Source organism: Crinia signifera, chromosome 1 (assembly GCF_055691185.1).
Source record: "Crinia signifera chromosome 1, ASM5569118v1, whole genome shotgun sequence".
Taxonomy (NCBI): domain Eukaryota; kingdom Metazoa; phylum Chordata; class Amphibia; order Anura; family Myobatrachidae; genus Crinia; species Crinia signifera.
The window spans coordinates 318188592-318206097 of NC_139217.1; the positions used below are offsets into that span (position 1 = coordinate 318188592).

The 17506-nt window shown below is 41.5% G+C and overlaps 1 protein-coding gene across 1 annotated transcript in view; it reads right to left on the bottom strand.

Moving 5' to 3' along the window:
• Positions 1-322: 322 nt before the first annotated feature.
• LOC146080211 (protein FAM240B-like) overlaps positions 323-17506 on the bottom strand; it is a 31489-nt gene continuing 14305 nt past the window's right edge. The window contains exons 2-3 of the mRNA XM_083187214.1: positions 9248-9394; positions 323-1013 (exon numbers count right to left, since the gene is read on the bottom strand). Coding sequence (XP_083043340.1) covers positions 890-1013; positions 9248-9393 — 270 coding nt within the window. The 5' untranslated portion in view covers position 9394 and the 3' untranslated portion in view covers positions 323-889. The remainder of the gene's footprint in view (positions 1014-9247; positions 9395-17506) is intronic.

Below are 17506 nucleotides of genomic sequence, written 5' to 3' on the forward strand. Positions count from 1 at the left end.
GCCACACTATATAAAATCAACTCCATGCGTAGTTGGATAGTAGGGGTATGAAAAAATGGTGTGCATTTAACATGGGAGCCCAGATAATACATAAGTACCCTTAATTGATTAACTGGTAAAATCAGAACACCTAAACAGGGAATTTGCTTTACTAGAATGTGACCATATTTTTAATACACCTGTGCATCACTTTCATATGCATTTACATGTTTTATTAAATCATAGCAATCAATTGGCCAATGTTTGAATACAGTTTCACTTGCTGCCACCAAAAGACAGCAGTGTTTTGGTGACACACAGACACTGGACATATATATATGTATCCCCCCCCCCCCCCCCCCCTATTCTAGCTGTGGTAACACACTCAGAATGAATTATTTTGTGGGAAAGTCACATGCAGTACAATGGCAGAAGAATGAGTTACAGGGAACATTGTTACAAGTGGACCCAAGGTGTGACATCTTATTTCTCACTATGTGTATCTGGAAGCAGAAAATAATCAATGTCTGTAGATGAATATATCAACACACTTTAGAATTGCTTAATTTGGTGTTAATGACAAAAAGACATTGCACACCTTATAAATATGCATTCTGACGAGCACTGGTTTATAATTTATTCAGTCGTAAAAGCTAGGTCTTCTGTGTTTACAATGGGCTGCTGCAAGAGAAGGCTTATTTATACTGATAACAACAGCCGTATGAAAAACAATACATTAGCTTTTCTACATTTAGGCATTATAGTCAGAGTTAATTAACTCTGCCAATATTTGTGCTATCACCCACACTGCTTTCTTTGTAGCGTAATCATAAGCAGATATTGAGATTTGTGAATGCAGGATAAAAACTCATAATGCGTAAGTAAAACACAAGTCTTGTCTCCACACAATTTAAGCTGCAGTGTTTGCTTTGTGCTCAGCCTCAGTGCTGCACAGTTGCCGCTTCTGTTCCTCCTGCAGAGACTGCAACATGTTAATTCTGCATTCCAACCTCTGTCTCCATTCTTCCCTTAGTCTGAAATAGGCCAGATGTACAAAATGTATCAGAAAAATTGCATTTTCAATGACATTTTATTATAGTGATAATATGAACAGTCATCAAAACACTTGGGGGAAATTTGTATCCTATAGAGAGGTTTGCTTGACAACACAATCGCCCTGTGTTGTTTGATAGCTCTTTCCTTTATCTGCCAGTTTGTGGCTTCCCGCTCGCTAATATAATCGCACAAGTATAACAGTCTCTCAGTATCTTTAGCAATTCAATATTCTGATTGGGCACTGGTTATTTTATCAGTACCATCCTCAAAGCTGGTACCATTACACTCAGAGCCAGATGCACTAAACTTCAAAAGTGATAAAATGGAGAGTGATAAACAACCAGACAATCAGCTCCTAACTGCCATGTCACAGACTGTGTTTAAAAAATGTCAGACAGGATGTAGGAGCTGATTGGTTGGTTGTTTACCACTCTCCATTTTATCACTTTTGAAGCTTAGTGTATCTGGCCCTGAGACTGATAAAAAAAATAAGCAGCCACTAATACAGTGTCATTTACCAGAGAATCATGTTTCATGGAAATTATGGTGACTACTGGCATAGTTTTAGAATAAAGGGGATATTCAAAGTCACTTTGGAATTCTGTAAACTGTATGCAGAGCTTGCTTTACCATTACACAGCTTAGGCAGCTGCCTAGGAGCTCCAGGATTTGAGGGTGAGTCTGACTACCACAACATTACAGATGACTCTGAGGGTTAGATGTATGAAGCAGTTATAAGAGAGGAGAGGGGAGCCAGAGGAGAAGTGGTCCATGGCCACCAATCAGCACTGAAGAAACATCTATAATTTGCATCATATAAAATTATACAGAGCAGCTGATTTGTTGCCATGGGCCACTTCTCCTCCCTTATCACTGCTTCATAAATATACCCCTCAGAGAGGCATCCTTGTTGAACTTCTAAGATACAACTTTTACAGTTTCACCTGAGCAGAGGCGGGCTGGGCCAAGGGTCAGGGTGCCATGTGCCCCCCCGGGTAGGGTTACCACCTCATTCCTTTAATTCCGGATAAATATTAATTACACAGGTTCTGTGGCTGATAAAAAAAAACCCATTGAAATGGAGTCTTGATGGCTGTTTAAAAAAAAAAAAAACAGTTGAAATTGACTCTTGAAGTCAGCAAGCCACAGAACCTGTGTAATTAATATGTGTCCGGAATTAAAGGGATGAGGTGGTAACCCTAGCCCCGGCCCACTTGGTTACCAAGTGAGCCGCCACTATAAAATGCAAATAGGGCCCTGGTGGTCCAGTGTCCCGCTTGTGGAAGGCGACGACCCCTCCAAACATGACCGCCGCATTCAAGGAGACAGACACTAGAGCTACCGTCGTACCTCTAGTGTATGTGTAGGGATAACAGAGCTTCAAGCACTACCTGGAAGTGCGGATTCAAGTAAAGCTGGCACTCTGTTTGAAAGGAAATCCCATCAGAAGCATGGGTGCGCGGGGCTGCGGGTAGGGGACACACAGAAAGATGGATGTTGCACGGCCCCAGCAGCATTGAGAGAGAGAGGCGGGGAGGAGGAAGGATGGAGGATCTTTTACTGTACATTCCATGAGGTACAGTATCGACCCTGCCTGCGTGTGATGTGAGGATGGATGGGAGGAGGAGGGGGCACTATATAATCTGTGTGTCTGTTGTGTCTGTAGTCATGTATGTGTGAGACTATGTAGGTTTGTGTGTACAAGTATCTGACTATGTATGTGTGACTGTATGAGTGTGAATGTATTTGTTTCTGTATGTATAAGACATGTGTGTACTTTTGGGTAACTATGTATTTATATTGTATATATGTTATGTGTGACTGTATATAATATGTGTTTGTGTGTATGACACTGTATGTAATGGAGGAACAACAACTGGCGGTGCAGCCGGTGTATAGCACCACAGCTGTGGACATTACTAGTACAAATAATTTATTAGCACTAATAATGTCCACAGCTGTGGGCTCTTTCGTTGCCATGGGCCCTGGCTATGCCATCCCACCTTCCCTGCAACCAGGGCCACCAGTTTAGTAAAGCAGAGGGAGGCATTACGGTGTGTGGTATTATGTGTAATAAACATTACGGTGTGTGCACTGGCGTAACTATAAGGCCGCAGCCCCCGCGGTGGCGGGGAGGCGCCGGGGGTCTGCGGGCGCTATTTTTTCTCTGCCAGCTCCCCACTGCTTGTGGGTGCAGCGGGGAGCTGGCAGGGGGGTCAGTGCGGCGCGGAGGTACCTGTATTCAGGGAGAGCCTGGAGGTCCCTGTGCCGCTGAGTATGATGTTGCCGCCGCCGGGGTCCCTGCAGTGAAGTGGAAATAACGCGCTATCTCCGGAGATAGCGCGTTATTTCCACTTCACTGCAGGGACCCCGGCAACATCATACTCAGCGCCGCAGGCGCAGGGACCTTCAGGCTCTCCCTGAATACAGGTACCTCCGCGCCGCACGGACCCCCCTGCCAGCTCCCCAGGGGGGTCTTTTAACGGGGGGCAGTGGCTAAATTGTCCGGGGGGGGGGGGCGGCGAAATTGTCCCGGCGGGGGGGAGCAAAATTTTTCGTTACGCCACTGGGTGTGTGGCATTATATGTAATGGGTATTACAATGGGTATTATTGTAATGGGTATGGCATTATGTGTAATGGGCATTATGGTGTGTGGCATTATGTATAATGGGTATTATGGTGTGTGGTATTATGTTTAATGGGCATAACGGTGTGTGTGTGAATGAGGGATGGATGGAAAGTTATATGATTGATAGATTGAAGGAGATAGTGAGAGGTATATGATCTGTATTTTATCGTCAATCCTTATGTCAGGAGTTAGTGTGTCAGCATCAGTTTGTCTGTGTGTCAGCATCTGTCAGTATTCAGTCTCCTTCTGTCTGTGTGTTAGAATTTGTCTGCATATCAGTATCTGTGTGTCAACTTCTATGTGCAAGTTTGTTAGTGTCTGCCTGCGTCGGTAGCTGTCTGTATGTCAGTGTCAGCATTCTAACTATGTGTCAGTGTCACCACCCCAGTCAGCTTAATGGCACGCCCCCTTTTGAGCGACCACACCCCCTTTTCGGGCCAGTACTCTGTACTTGCCCCCCCCCCCGGCTAAAAAATGCCAGCCAGCCCCTGCACCTGAGGTTCTTTAAAATCAATATTGGTGTGTGCATGTTGGTGCGAGCAGTAAATGGAAGTTTTGAATAGGGTGTTGCATACCTCCCAACTTTTCACCTGAAGAAATAGGGGGTGGGGCGTATGCAAATGAGGGCGTGGCTTATGCTAATTAGCCACGACCTCATTTTCATACGAGAATAGAGAATATTTGATGTTCTTATTTTACAACTGGTACATGGTTTCATATTTGTTTTGATTTGTTGCTTCGTCATTGCTAGATACTGTATAATGTCTCCCCACTAATCAGAGTTTTCTACGCACTTGTAACAGTAGTGTTTGCATGACATTGTGTTACAGTGGGCGATTTCCTTATCAAATAATGCTTCGAGGGAAAGACTAAAATGACAGCCTGCTATCAGCACAGTTGATTGAAAAGCATTTCTTGCCAAGAGGCTTTGCATTAAAGTAAAGTGATATTGTGTGTGAGAAATGACAGCAGCTTGACAGGTATCCTTGCACCAATACGTATTACATATTACAGCCTTCTTGTCAGCAGGATCATGTGCATGTGAGGCTTGCAGAATGCTTACACAAATGGGTATCATGTAGCAAGTTTATCAGCATGTTCCTCCTGGTTGTTCATGATGACAACCACAAGTGTGTCTATTGCAGATAATTCTAAGCTCATGCACGTATTAATTAAGACCTATTTGTACATTGCTTATATTGTGTACTGTATATGTATACACATACTGATTGCTTGTTTTTGTTTGGTCTAAGGACAGGATAGTCCATAGGATAGTGGCACCACAGCACTGCCCCCTCTTTTCTATAGAGATGGCAGAAGAAGACTCCCATTGCCATGGAGATTAAATATGTTGTGTCACTTCTGGTTCTGTCTGCAGCATCATCAGCATCTCCTCGTACTTTTGCCAGACCTGCAATCAACTGGGAGCTACCCAGTGCTGCCCTCAGATGTCAGTGGTCATCTGCCCCACACTGACACAGGTGGAGGAAGCAGAGGCATTAATCCTATAGGCATTAGCGGTAATGCGGAGACAGTACAGAGCCAGCGGCCAGAAACAGATTCCTGACCGCACACTACTCCTCCGCTACTCCTTAGTATAAGGACACACATAAGGATACGCATACATCTCACATCCACTCCACCTGTAAGTACTGTGGATATTTCAAATTGAGAGGAGGGGGTGCCCATAAAAGAAAAAACCTAATGAAGGGGTATGGGCAAAAAAAAAAGATTGGCCGTAGTGGATGGTAGGGTATGACATACCGCCTGTTGGCACAAAAAAACATGAAAAACTCATGTTGACCTTTTGACTGTCGACCTAATGTCTGTGTCGAGCTTCCAACCCTGTCGGCCTTAATCATGCCGACCTATTGCATGTGACAACCTAAGCCCTGCCGACCTTGAGTAGTCGACCCAATGCATGTCGACCTAAATAGGGTCGACCTAGTGACCATAGCCCTTGTACAGTACCCACAACAGTCATTTATATAGCATTTAAGCATTAATGTTGCCCTGCCAGTGTCACAGTAAAGAAAGAATATAAAACAAGATACTGAGTAACAATTCACTTGCTGAAACACAGGGGCAGATGTATGAACCAGCGTTAAGTGCAGAAATGCACTTACCGCTGGTTAACTGGGGGGGATCACGTTTATCCTAATGTATCACTAGCGCACCTAACGTGCGCTAGTGACAGCCCGCCGCCGAGTTACGCTCGGCGGGGCTGTCCCCTGCAATCCCCCTCCCAGTGATTAGCAGCCAGGGCGATGTATTACCAGCCTTCAAGGCGTTAATTCGCCCCGGCCGTTTCGCCAGCTCAGGGCTAGCGTTGTCCTATCACCCACTGTGGGGACAATGCTAGCCCTGCTACTGGCTTAGGCTGGGCTAGAGATCTTGCGGTTTTAGCGAGATCTTGTGCATGCCCAGAAAGCCGGGCGGGGGGGGGGGGGGGGCTGTGAGTGCGCATGTGCAGGGCGGCGGGGAGCCGATAATTAGCGTCGTTCACGCTGGGCATAACGGCTCTCCTTATTGGCTTTGGGGGGGGGGGGGGGGGTTTAATACATCTGCCTATAACGTTTTCCCGATTCTTCAGGTTATGCTGGAGAAAACGTTATAGACAGATTCATACATCTGCCCCATAAGGAGCAGTTTACAATACTAAACCTAGATTACTGCCATCCTCAGTGTACCTTTGACCTACAGTACTGTATATGGGCCAGGTGCACTAAGCTTCAAAACTAATAAAATGGACAGTGATAAACAGCCAGCCAATCAGCTCCTGCCTGACATTTTTCAATCCCAGACTGTAATATGGCAGTTAGGAGATGATTGGCTGGCTGTTTATTACTCTCCATTTTATCACTTTTGAAGCTTAATGCATCTGGCCCTATGTGGTATTTCTACGATCCCAGGATTGTCAACAGTATTAATTAGATAAAGAAATCCGATGTTCAAATCATAATGGGCCTATTTATATTGTGAATGTAATACATTTATTATTGCATGGGGCCAAATGTAATAAGGTTACACACATGGGGCCAAATGTAATAAGGTGTGAGAATCAGAAAATGAGAGACATGGCAAAATCAACATGGTTTTTCAGTGTAAATGATTGTCGCTTTTAAATAAATGGTAAAACTCTACTAAAATCTCTCACTTTCTGTTCTCACACCCTATTACATTTAGCCCATAGTGATTCAAATGTAATAAAAGCGTCCTCTTTAATGTTTCAAATAATTATAGCGGCCCTTTCATATTTTAAATAAGTATTTTGGTAACCCTGGTAACCTTACAAAAAAATGACTGCCTCATTTAATTACTTAAATTGCATGCTTTTTTTAATTTAGTGATATATTTGGCCCTATAACGTATTATTATTTTTTAAAGAATTATGATCCTTGTTATGTTTTGTAGTGTAGTGGCAATTATTCTTAACTATAAACTATACTTTCTTGATTCAATGTAGTACAAGCAGTTGATAGAAGCCAAAGGAATGCAGCAAACTGTTTGCTAAAGAAACCCAACGAGAATGTGCTGCTATTGGTACAGTAAGTCTGCCTATTTTTTGGCGGGATGTCAATCAGACGTTGTGCTTTCAAAAGTTGATAGAGGTATCATGTAATTCATAAAAATCTGAATTAACTGCATCAGCTTGTTTATTCTAAATTGCCTAACTTAAGTCACAATTACAAATATTGTTAACCAAGGAAGAATTAATACCCGAGGAATTGAATTCATAATCTTCAGATTCACCCATCTTTATAGGAAATGCCATTCGAGTTATATTAATAGTTTAATATATGTTCAATATCGTTATTGTATTGCTTTGCATTCAATATATTAAGTTATATTTAACTTATATTAAGGTGACTTTCTTTTTAGACAATTCAACACACGCATTTACTGTATATATTTTCAACAAAATCAGTCATTTCTGAAAGGGAAAATGATTCGTAAGTGGACAATCACTTATATTTCCATTGTTAGAAATGTATCAAACTTATTTCAATGTATAAGATGGACTACACTTAGTTGGCATCATCAATATGTGTATAAGAAGAAATGTCTTATGCTACTTTCACATTGCCTAAACCAGGGGTGTCCAAACTTTTTGCGACAAGGGCCAGATTTGGTGAAATGTAAATGTGTGGGGGCCGACCATTCAGCCTGACATTCTTTGAATCATTAATCACATAAGAATGGTCCCCCACTCTGCCCCACCTTCATTGTATGTCCCCCATTCACTGTATGTTCTCCCCTCCCCAAACACTGCTGTCACTGTGATTGTGGAGTAGGGTGATATACAATTGCAGCAGCAGAGGTAGGACGCCATACACATCTGACTGTGGTGGCCGGCCCCTCCTCACTGCAGCAGACAGCAAGGTAAAAGCCCACATTTGCTGGGGCCTCACCTTTAGTGTCCTGTGCTGTGCTTCCCACATCTGATGCTCTGCCCACTTCCAGCTGGAGGCTGCGGGCCGCTTGAAATGACAGCATGGGCCGCAATTGGCCCCCGGGCCTGACTTTGGGCATGCCTGGCCTAAACGTTTGAGACCCGGTATTTTAAAACGGTATTTAAAATGGTATATTACTGTTTTAAACCCCTTTCACACCGCACATAAATAGCGGGTCTCAAGCAGGTTTGCAGTGTGAAAGCAGGACAGACAGTAGCTATAAAACAGCGTAGTGCATATGAAAGCTGCTCATTACATATGCACATATGTAATGAGTGCAGTGCATATGAAAGAGCCGCTCATTACATATGCACATATGTAATGAGCGGTTCATTACATATGCATTGCGCTCATTACATATGCACATATGTAATGAATGGCTCATTACATATGCACTGTGCTCTCATAGCTACTGCCTGAGTCCTATATACCGGTTCAGAGCTTCTTCACACTGCATAAAAAACAGCTCTTAACCATGCAGGACTCTGCTTTTTACCTATCTGCAAATACCGGTTATTTGTAACCGGTAAATGCAGACTGGTGCTTTCACACTGCAGCTCTAACCCTTTTAAAAAGCTAAAAAATCGGCAATATACCGGTTAAGAGCTGCAGTGTCAAAGGGGTATTAGCTTCAGATGGAGAAATGTTCATTTATCAATCATAGAGATCAATTTTCATTATCAGTGAGAAGTTATTTCATTGAATAAATGTTATGTTTGCAATTTCTGTTTTGCTGGCATGTTTGTAGCAAACACCTTAAGGGGTAAAATAGATGCTCATTTTTCTAACTTCAAAATAATATAATTTTCAATATCTGCGAAAATAACTTTGCTCTGTTTCTTTGGAAACATACAATACATAATAAAATATGATAATTATTACAACATGTTACATTTCAACTATGTTGTTCTTCAGGTATCGAAAAGTTATTTATTTTACATATTTCAATTGCAATCTTGCAATCCCAACTCCATAATTCATATGTGATAATAGTTTGTTGTCAGCACTAATCAAAGTGATCTTTCTGATATAATGATTAATAAGAACCAAAAATAATTTGTGTCACTGAAATAGCTTTTGACCAAATTGTAGTCTTTTCATGCAATTATCAGCAAAAATCATACTCACTTTGATAGAGCACTTTTGCTTTTCCTTCCATCCTCAATTTCAAGATCAACTGTTTGCTTTTCTATTTTCTTCTCCCAAAAGTTTTTTAACCCATCGGCATCATGAGACATTATCTCTCGACGGCCCAGAGTATTTTTGGCATCCATTCTTTAAACAAAAGCAAATATTATAGAAGCAATTAACGTAAAATAACTGATAGTTACTATACATGTTATTTCATATTTTGCCTATTGGACTGTTTTGCACATACCTAGGTGCATGTCTGCTTTCAGTTTTTACATACAAGTTTACAATCTAATGTGTAGAAAAACCATGCCTTGTAAATGACTACCCCATAAAAAACACTTTTGGTGGGCACTCCACATTCGCACTGCTTTACATCTTGCCCTAGGTCTGGAAACTGGAGCACACTGGAACCAGTTTCCCAGATAGCAGGTTCATTCTGGGGTGAATGAACTGGATTTGTGAACAAAAACACGGTAACCGGCACCGCAGCAGGGAGAAGTTTTCCTTAGGAATGCTAGGGATGTGGCATTGTCCTGGATAGTAGTTTGACACTTAAACATTAGTTATCAGCCACAACCAAACCCTCAATCTTTCATCTGAGAAACATAGCCAGACTCAAGTACTTACTTCACCCAGAGGGCAGTATTCAATGAGGCTGATTCGCCATGTTTTTATGGTGATTTTGTGCTGTAAGGCGAATTTTTGACTAAAACGGTGAATCACCCTATTCAATGACCAGATGGCGAATACATTTCAAGGTTTTTTTTGCCATGATTCACCGAGTAGCAATCGCTATCTTTTTATGGTGAAGTGGAAGGTGAACTTTTAAAATAAAGTGTTTTGTTTTTTACATTTGGTGTAAAAAAATCAGGAATTTTATTCTGAGGAGGGGCATGCTATTTTTATTCATGTGCACTGTATCCAACCCACACCTTATCCGATTTGCAGTATATCCAACTCACACTTTATCCATCCTACATGGTAACTAAACTGCAGGTATGGAACACAGTTGGTGAGATTTTGGGGAACTGCTCAACAAAAGGCTGATTAATCAGGGCATTTTATGGGCACAGGTCTCTGGGAGGGAGGTACATATTGAGCACTGGGAATAGACATGTGCTGGGCATATGTGCACTTGTGTAGGAGCATCCAAGTTTGCTGTTTTTGTTTTACACATAGTTTAGAGTTTTCTGTTTCTTAAGTACTACTACTACTACTACTAAGTAATGATATTTCACACAGAATTCTTTGTAAATTTCTGTAATGGATTGTTGTCTATTGAATGTACTTGCGAGTTGTTTTAATGAGTTATTGTTAATACATAACATTGCTCAATGTGGCCTCTTGATGCACAGACATTAACATGCACAATAACTATATCACCAGACTCCACCTAAATACTGATATTGGGACTCTCAGTTTGTTTATTCCAACAATTCATGCAACAACTAATAATGCATAGGCCTAACCTGCCCCCCACCCCCACATGCACTTTTTCCCCACATAGCCTCTTCTGCGCCAACATTGCTCCCAGTGTCTCCCTGACATGCCCAGCATCTTCCTGTTACCCGACATGAACTGTGTGGCCACAATGCCCCCAACATCCCCCTGACATATCCCCCCCTAGTAGCCTCTTGCTCCACAAGGCCTCCTATGCTCCCCAATCACCCTGCCCCAGCTCCAGCAGCCTATTACTTCACATGCCGTTAAGCTTCTTATCTCCTTCTTAGCATTCACCTTGCAAGCAGACTCATCCCGCGAACATGATCTGTGCTGCAGGCAGGACTCTGACTTTGAAAGAAATATAAGAGCGATCTATCTGCTACCCTGCTCATAGTGTAGTTTGGTTTATGTATTGACATGTCGAGCCCATGGCCATGGCGCCCCTAGGCTAAAAGTTATGTACTGGTGGACATGGAGTGTGCTTATTTTTATACTAACATTATATGATTGGTAGCCATCTGCAAATAATATGTTTTGGCCCGGATCCATGAACCTTGGCACCACTGCAAATGCCCCACAGCATTTCAGAGTGATATGGGGCCCAGTTTTGGAACCATTGCAGTAATTTAGTGTCCATGTTTTATGTATTGTCAAGTGTGTTTATAAGGTAATAGCGACCTGCCCCGGCTTCGCACGTCAAGCACTAATTATCTATAGCCAGATGACTACAGATTTTTGTAGTTGGTTGTTAGATTTGGGAATTCCTTGTTGACAACAGCTTGAATATTCAGTTGCATTTGACAGGAACGAAATCTCATTTGTGACGCGATCAATTAATTGCCAAACCCCCCCAAAAAAATTCTGTCGAACTGATCGCTACCAAACTTCACAGGATCACCCGCTGGGCTAATCTGAAGATTGACTGACAATTTCATCAAAATCGGTCCATAGGGAACATACACACACATACACACATCCATTTTTATATATATATATATATATATATATATATATATATACATATATAGATTAGTTATTTAAGTATAATTAAGAGTTTTAGGGATCGCAGACACTAAACTATACCTGTGTTTTACCTGCAGCACAGACATTTCTGTCAGCCAGTGGATATTATCATGACACCACATTATGCATACTGAGGAAGCCAACTAAAAAACCACACTGGGTATAAGGTATTTTTATGAGTATGAGTGAACACATATTCTGTAGCACTGTATAATAATAATAATATTTGGTCATTCATATCAAGGCCTGCATCTGTGGGACTTAACATACAGTATATTACCTATTGAGGACTGAAACTAGGATTTTTGTGTCCTGGCGCAAGGCAGCAATATAGCGCCAGTGAGCTTGTCAAGTTTTGATGGTGCGTCCAATTATAAGTCAGTAATGTAGCATCTATAGAGGCTTGGAGAACTTGCACATTTAGACACATGGATGTACAGCAGGTAAAGCCTTATCAGCAGCATTAGCACACTGTGATTTAGAATCAGCCCCAATGTGTCTTTAACAAGTGCAGCGTGAAACCAAATATGGACACTGACATATTTGTGGAGCAGTCAGCAATTATACAACGTGTTAGTATTTTAGACTACATTAACTAAGCCTACAAAGTCATCCAACAGAAATGTTTACAGTATTACGTATGGTCTCTTTAAATGTTTTACTAGCTCACAAAGCTAAATTTACAAGAAGAAACTAATAGTAGAAAAGCACAGGGATGTTTTTTTGTTTTTAACTAGAGACGATGTATTTCAAGGGTGTCACATTAAGGTCAGAGTGTCTTGTAACTGTCAAACAAGGCTTGTAAAATTACAGCATTTTCTATTCCTAATGTTTGAAAAGTGCATGTTTACTTTCCCGCACTGACCTTTAAAAAATGCAGAAGGGTCTAATTAAAAAGAGACGTTGTAGCTGTACCTAACTTAATTGGACTAACTGGATGATTAATCTATTTTATGTGATAATGCTCATGGTGACCTGCAAGAAAATGTCATTGTTAATAATTATGATAGTTTACACTTAATTATTAGTAACTGTAATTCTATACATATTTTGAATAGGCATAAATTGTAGTCAATCCAGTGGAAATAACCTAACCCCGCTGTATTTGATGTCTTCATGGAAGTGCATTGTGGATTATTCTAGTTGCAAATACAAAAAATATATATTTCATTTAAGTTTTCTTGGTAGACATTAGACATACAGATGGAGCCGGCTCCATCCTTGCAGGGGATGTCGATTCTATCGTCATCCCCCGCCAGCGTCCGGCTACCGCTAGGGGGACGCGTGCACGAGACGCTCGCGCACCCCGTGGCAACCAAGCTTGGCGGGGGTCCCCGCTGCCTCCCCCGCCATCGCCACTGGTCCTCTCGCCGCCCTGACCCCCCCGATCTTGGCAGCGTCTCCATGAAGCAGGGCCGGGCAGGGAGATGCTGCCCAGCCGCCGTGATACTGGAACGCAGGTGCACGCGTGTCCCAGTGTCTATCACCGGCGCATGCCAGAGAGGAGTCCCTTGGCGAGCGCCGCCCATAAATTAATAATATGGCCAACTATGTATATGTGCCTTTTATTACACCAGAAATTACAATTTCATGCTAGTGTGTGGGATCTACTGTACTAACCTTGCAGTGTATCCCACCACACATCGATACATATGCACTAACATTCTATTATATGCAAAAGATATCTCTCATACTAATAGCTGTCCTTTGCAATGTGCTCTGGTCCCTGCACTACTGGGTTTATGTCTTCCACCTGTACATGCAGAAAATGATGCGATGGCCACAGGGCATGCTGGAAGGGATTTGATTGAATCCCATACACGGTGCAATGTGGAAAGAAGTCCACAGACTTCTATAGGGTATTGCCAGATATACCTGGCACTATCCTCAGTATGATAGCCCCAACCTCAGTGCTTTAGTATATTTTAAAATGTTGTAAAACCCCCAAAACTTCTCACTTTCAGATTCTCACACCCTATTACATTTGGCCATAGGGAGGTAGTACAGGATGCCGTCCAAACTCGGACCTTGAATTCCCGAGCAGCTCCTTTTACATGCACTAAATCACATGTGATTTATTGCATGTAAAAAATGGCAGATCAAGTGCTAAGTCCGATATGAGCCATCCCGGGGAGCAGCTGGGGGAGCTCAAAGTAAATCGGGTCCGACTTGCCATTAGGCCATGGGGGCCATTAGATTTGGTTAGGGGTGTTCAAACTGAAATCTAAATTGCAGTGTAAGAATAAAGCAGCCAGTATTTACCCCGCAGAGAAACAAAATAACTCTATTTTAGAGATAACCAAATCTCTGCATGTTACATTTGCCCCATTTTTAGACCCATATATGTCTTATCTACTCTATCCCATAATGTCTTCTTTAGGTATCGGCATTTTTATTACAGTTTGCCTTTTAATAGTAGAAAATATTTAATATGTGCTTCCATATTTTATACTGAATTATATAATACTTTAATAATTAAGTTTGATACAATTTTGTGAGTCATTGGTGTTACCAGGTACATTTATGTAAATGTATTTATTTATTTACAGTTTCTTATATAGCGCAGCAGATTCCGTTGCACTTTACAATTGTAAACAGAGATTCCTTTACTATCACTACATGGACTTGGAATGCCCATTAAAGCATCCCATCTGTGAATCTACCGCCACCGACTCCTCTAGCATTAAAAACTGTCTGCTGTAAGGGGGTGGCCATTTTGTGAGGGACATTTTCATAAGGAGCCAGGAGGAGTGCCGGGACACAGACTAGTAGATCTGCGGGTCCTGACTCCCGGCCACAGATGTGGTAGCAGGCGGCAGCATAATAATAGCCCCTGCAGACCCCTGGCAGGACTTAGTGCCTCCCCCGCGGGGTCTGCGGTCCTATTGTTACGCCACTGTCTACAGTATAATAATGTAATATAATAATGCAAGGTGTGCGGTGCACATGGACGGCTGGATCCAGGTGAGCCCACACAACTTCTACCCATCTAATTATACTCACCTCTCTGTTGGGCTGGCACCGACAGCTGCAAAAATTGTTAAAAATGGTAATTTACTGGTGATTTTTGCATGCATCATAGAGGTGTTCTTGGGAACATGGCACAGATGCCATGTTCTCGGAGATGTGCAATAGAGTCTACTTCACTGCCGGAGAGGAGGGGGACTTATCGGATTCTGCACATGGGCCTCCTCTATTAAAGCACCCCTGCTACTGTACATCATGTATTCATACAACACTGGAGAAGTAACTAAAGTGTCTTCTTATATCAAACAAGCATTTACCAGATATGACCATATTGTAGTATATTCCTACCATTTTGATTGTCTGCAACTACCCAGTTTTTAATATCACAGTTTCCAATTGTATAGCACAATGGAATTTGCTGCGCTATACAATAACGAATAAATAAATATGTATGAACTGTATACAATTGTCTGTGTCATATTAAATATATTATTTTCATTTCTGCAATCGGACATTATAAATGTGTTTTTTATTGGACAATGCATGCCCAATTTTACACTATTTAGCAAATCGTACCATTAGCAATGATCACAAAACAGGTTTCGCGTTCAATGTCTTCATAATATTGCACCACATTTTTCAATTCTAATAAGCTGTATCCTTTCAAATTATTTTCATGGGAGTCTCACAATGTTTTTGCTGCTGGGGAAATTTCTTTATTTGTTTCAATGTAAGCAGAAGATTCTGCACTGAGATTGCCGGAAGGTTCTTAAAGATTTTTCATTTTGCATTACAATGATGGTTGCTATAGGACAATATATTTTTCATGCTGGTCAAAGCAGTATTGTAACTGAATAAAAGGAAGAAGGTGACTCGATGTTTACATTGCTATAATGTTGTTGATATTTAAAGCTACAGTAATAGGAACTGAAGAGGAATATATGCTTACTAAACTTTTAATATAACTTGCCTATGTGGAATTTGTTCACAAATTTTTGGTGTGTAAATATATACAGTAATCATAGGTGTGTGCAAGGGGGGCATTTTGACTGGCGGTATGGGGTGTTCGATGTCAGTGGCGGCTCTGCTCATGCTTCTGAGCTGAGCCGCCTGCACGCAGTATCACCAGCCAGGGTAGGTTTTGGCTGCAGAGTTGCCCCCTGTACGCAGTCCCCCCAAAATCCCTGGTCTCTACCCGGCACCTATGTGGCATAATATGTAATAGGAATGACAGTATTTGGTATAATATGTAATGGGCATTACAGTATGAGGTATAATGTGTAATTGTCATTATGGTGTGTGGAATAATGTGTAATGGGCATTAAAGAGTGTGGCATAATATGTAAGGAGCATTAAGGTTTGTGGCATAATGTGTAATGGGCATTACAGAGTACATATTTTTTCTGCTCTGTGTGTGTGTGTGTGTGTGTGTGTGTGTTTGTGCGTGTGTGTGTGTGTGTATACTATATGTTTGTGTGGGGGGGAAATGATTAATTCTGAAACTTATATACATAAATAAGTCACCATCTAGTTTGTATTGATGCCCAGTAGCCGGTGATTAATGCGCCCAGTAGGCGGTGATAGACACGCCCCTCCAATAAGGTACCCCTAATAAAATCTGCTGTGCATGCCTATGAAAGTAATATTGGATGCTTTTGTATGTTTCAATGAGGCAGGGACTGATGTGAATGATTGAGCATTCTCTGTAAAGCGCTCAGTAAAGTTTTATATAACATTTAATATTTAAAGTAAATAATGTTGTTATTATTTAATGGGTATCCACATGGCTCACAAACAATGGGCCTAATTTAGACCTGTTGGCAGGACAAATTTGTTCTCCAAATGGGCAAAACCATGCTGCACTGCAGGCGGGGCAGATGTAACATGTGCAGAGAGAGTTAGATTTGTGTGAGTTATTTTGTTTCTGTGCAGGGTAAATACTGGTTGCTTTATTTTTACACAGAAATTTAGATTTCAGTTTTAATACACCCCACCCAAATCTAACTCTCTCTGCACCTGTTATATCTGTCCCATCTGCAGTGCACACGGTTTTGCCCATTATGAGATAAAATTTGCCCTGCAATCAAGTCTGAATTAGGCCTGATGTGTAAGCAGACAGTTGATAGGTCAACACCAAAAGTGTTGACCTTTTGGCAATGTTGACCTTATGCATGTCGATCTTTTGTTGTCAACCTATTGACTGTCTATCTAGACATTATGGGTGAAACTTAATAGGATGAGAGTGAATCTCTCATCCTATTAAGTTTCACCCATTTTTAAAGCGGCAATCATTTACACTGCAAAACCAGTGTGATTTTGCAGTGTAAATGATTGCCGCTTTAAAAAAAACCTGGAGATTTCTTACCAAATCTCTCACTTTCTGAATCTCTCATCCTATTAAGTTTCACCCTATATGTGGGCTAATCCACACAAAACTTAAATTACTGAGACAGTTACAGATGTGAAACTCAAACATTTACAAACAAGAGGCACAGTGCATGACTAACAGCTGAAAAAGTCATGGGGCCCATACATGTCCAGTATATTGCCCATCAATCCCCATTCTGCCAAAGCCATATTAGTTGAATTGGGAATATTGAGCATTGGGGATATTGAGCATGTTTGAAATGCTCGGTTCACTAATTGGGTGTGAGAATTTTTTTAACATGCCAAATTTTCCTGTTCCCTGATAGATCACTGATATATAATGTCCGCTGGTTTTGATTGCCAATTGATCAATTGAACTGGCATTAGGAAAAAGTAGAATCACAGCACTGATGTATGGTCCACATTATATCACTGATACTTTTTGCCAAATTG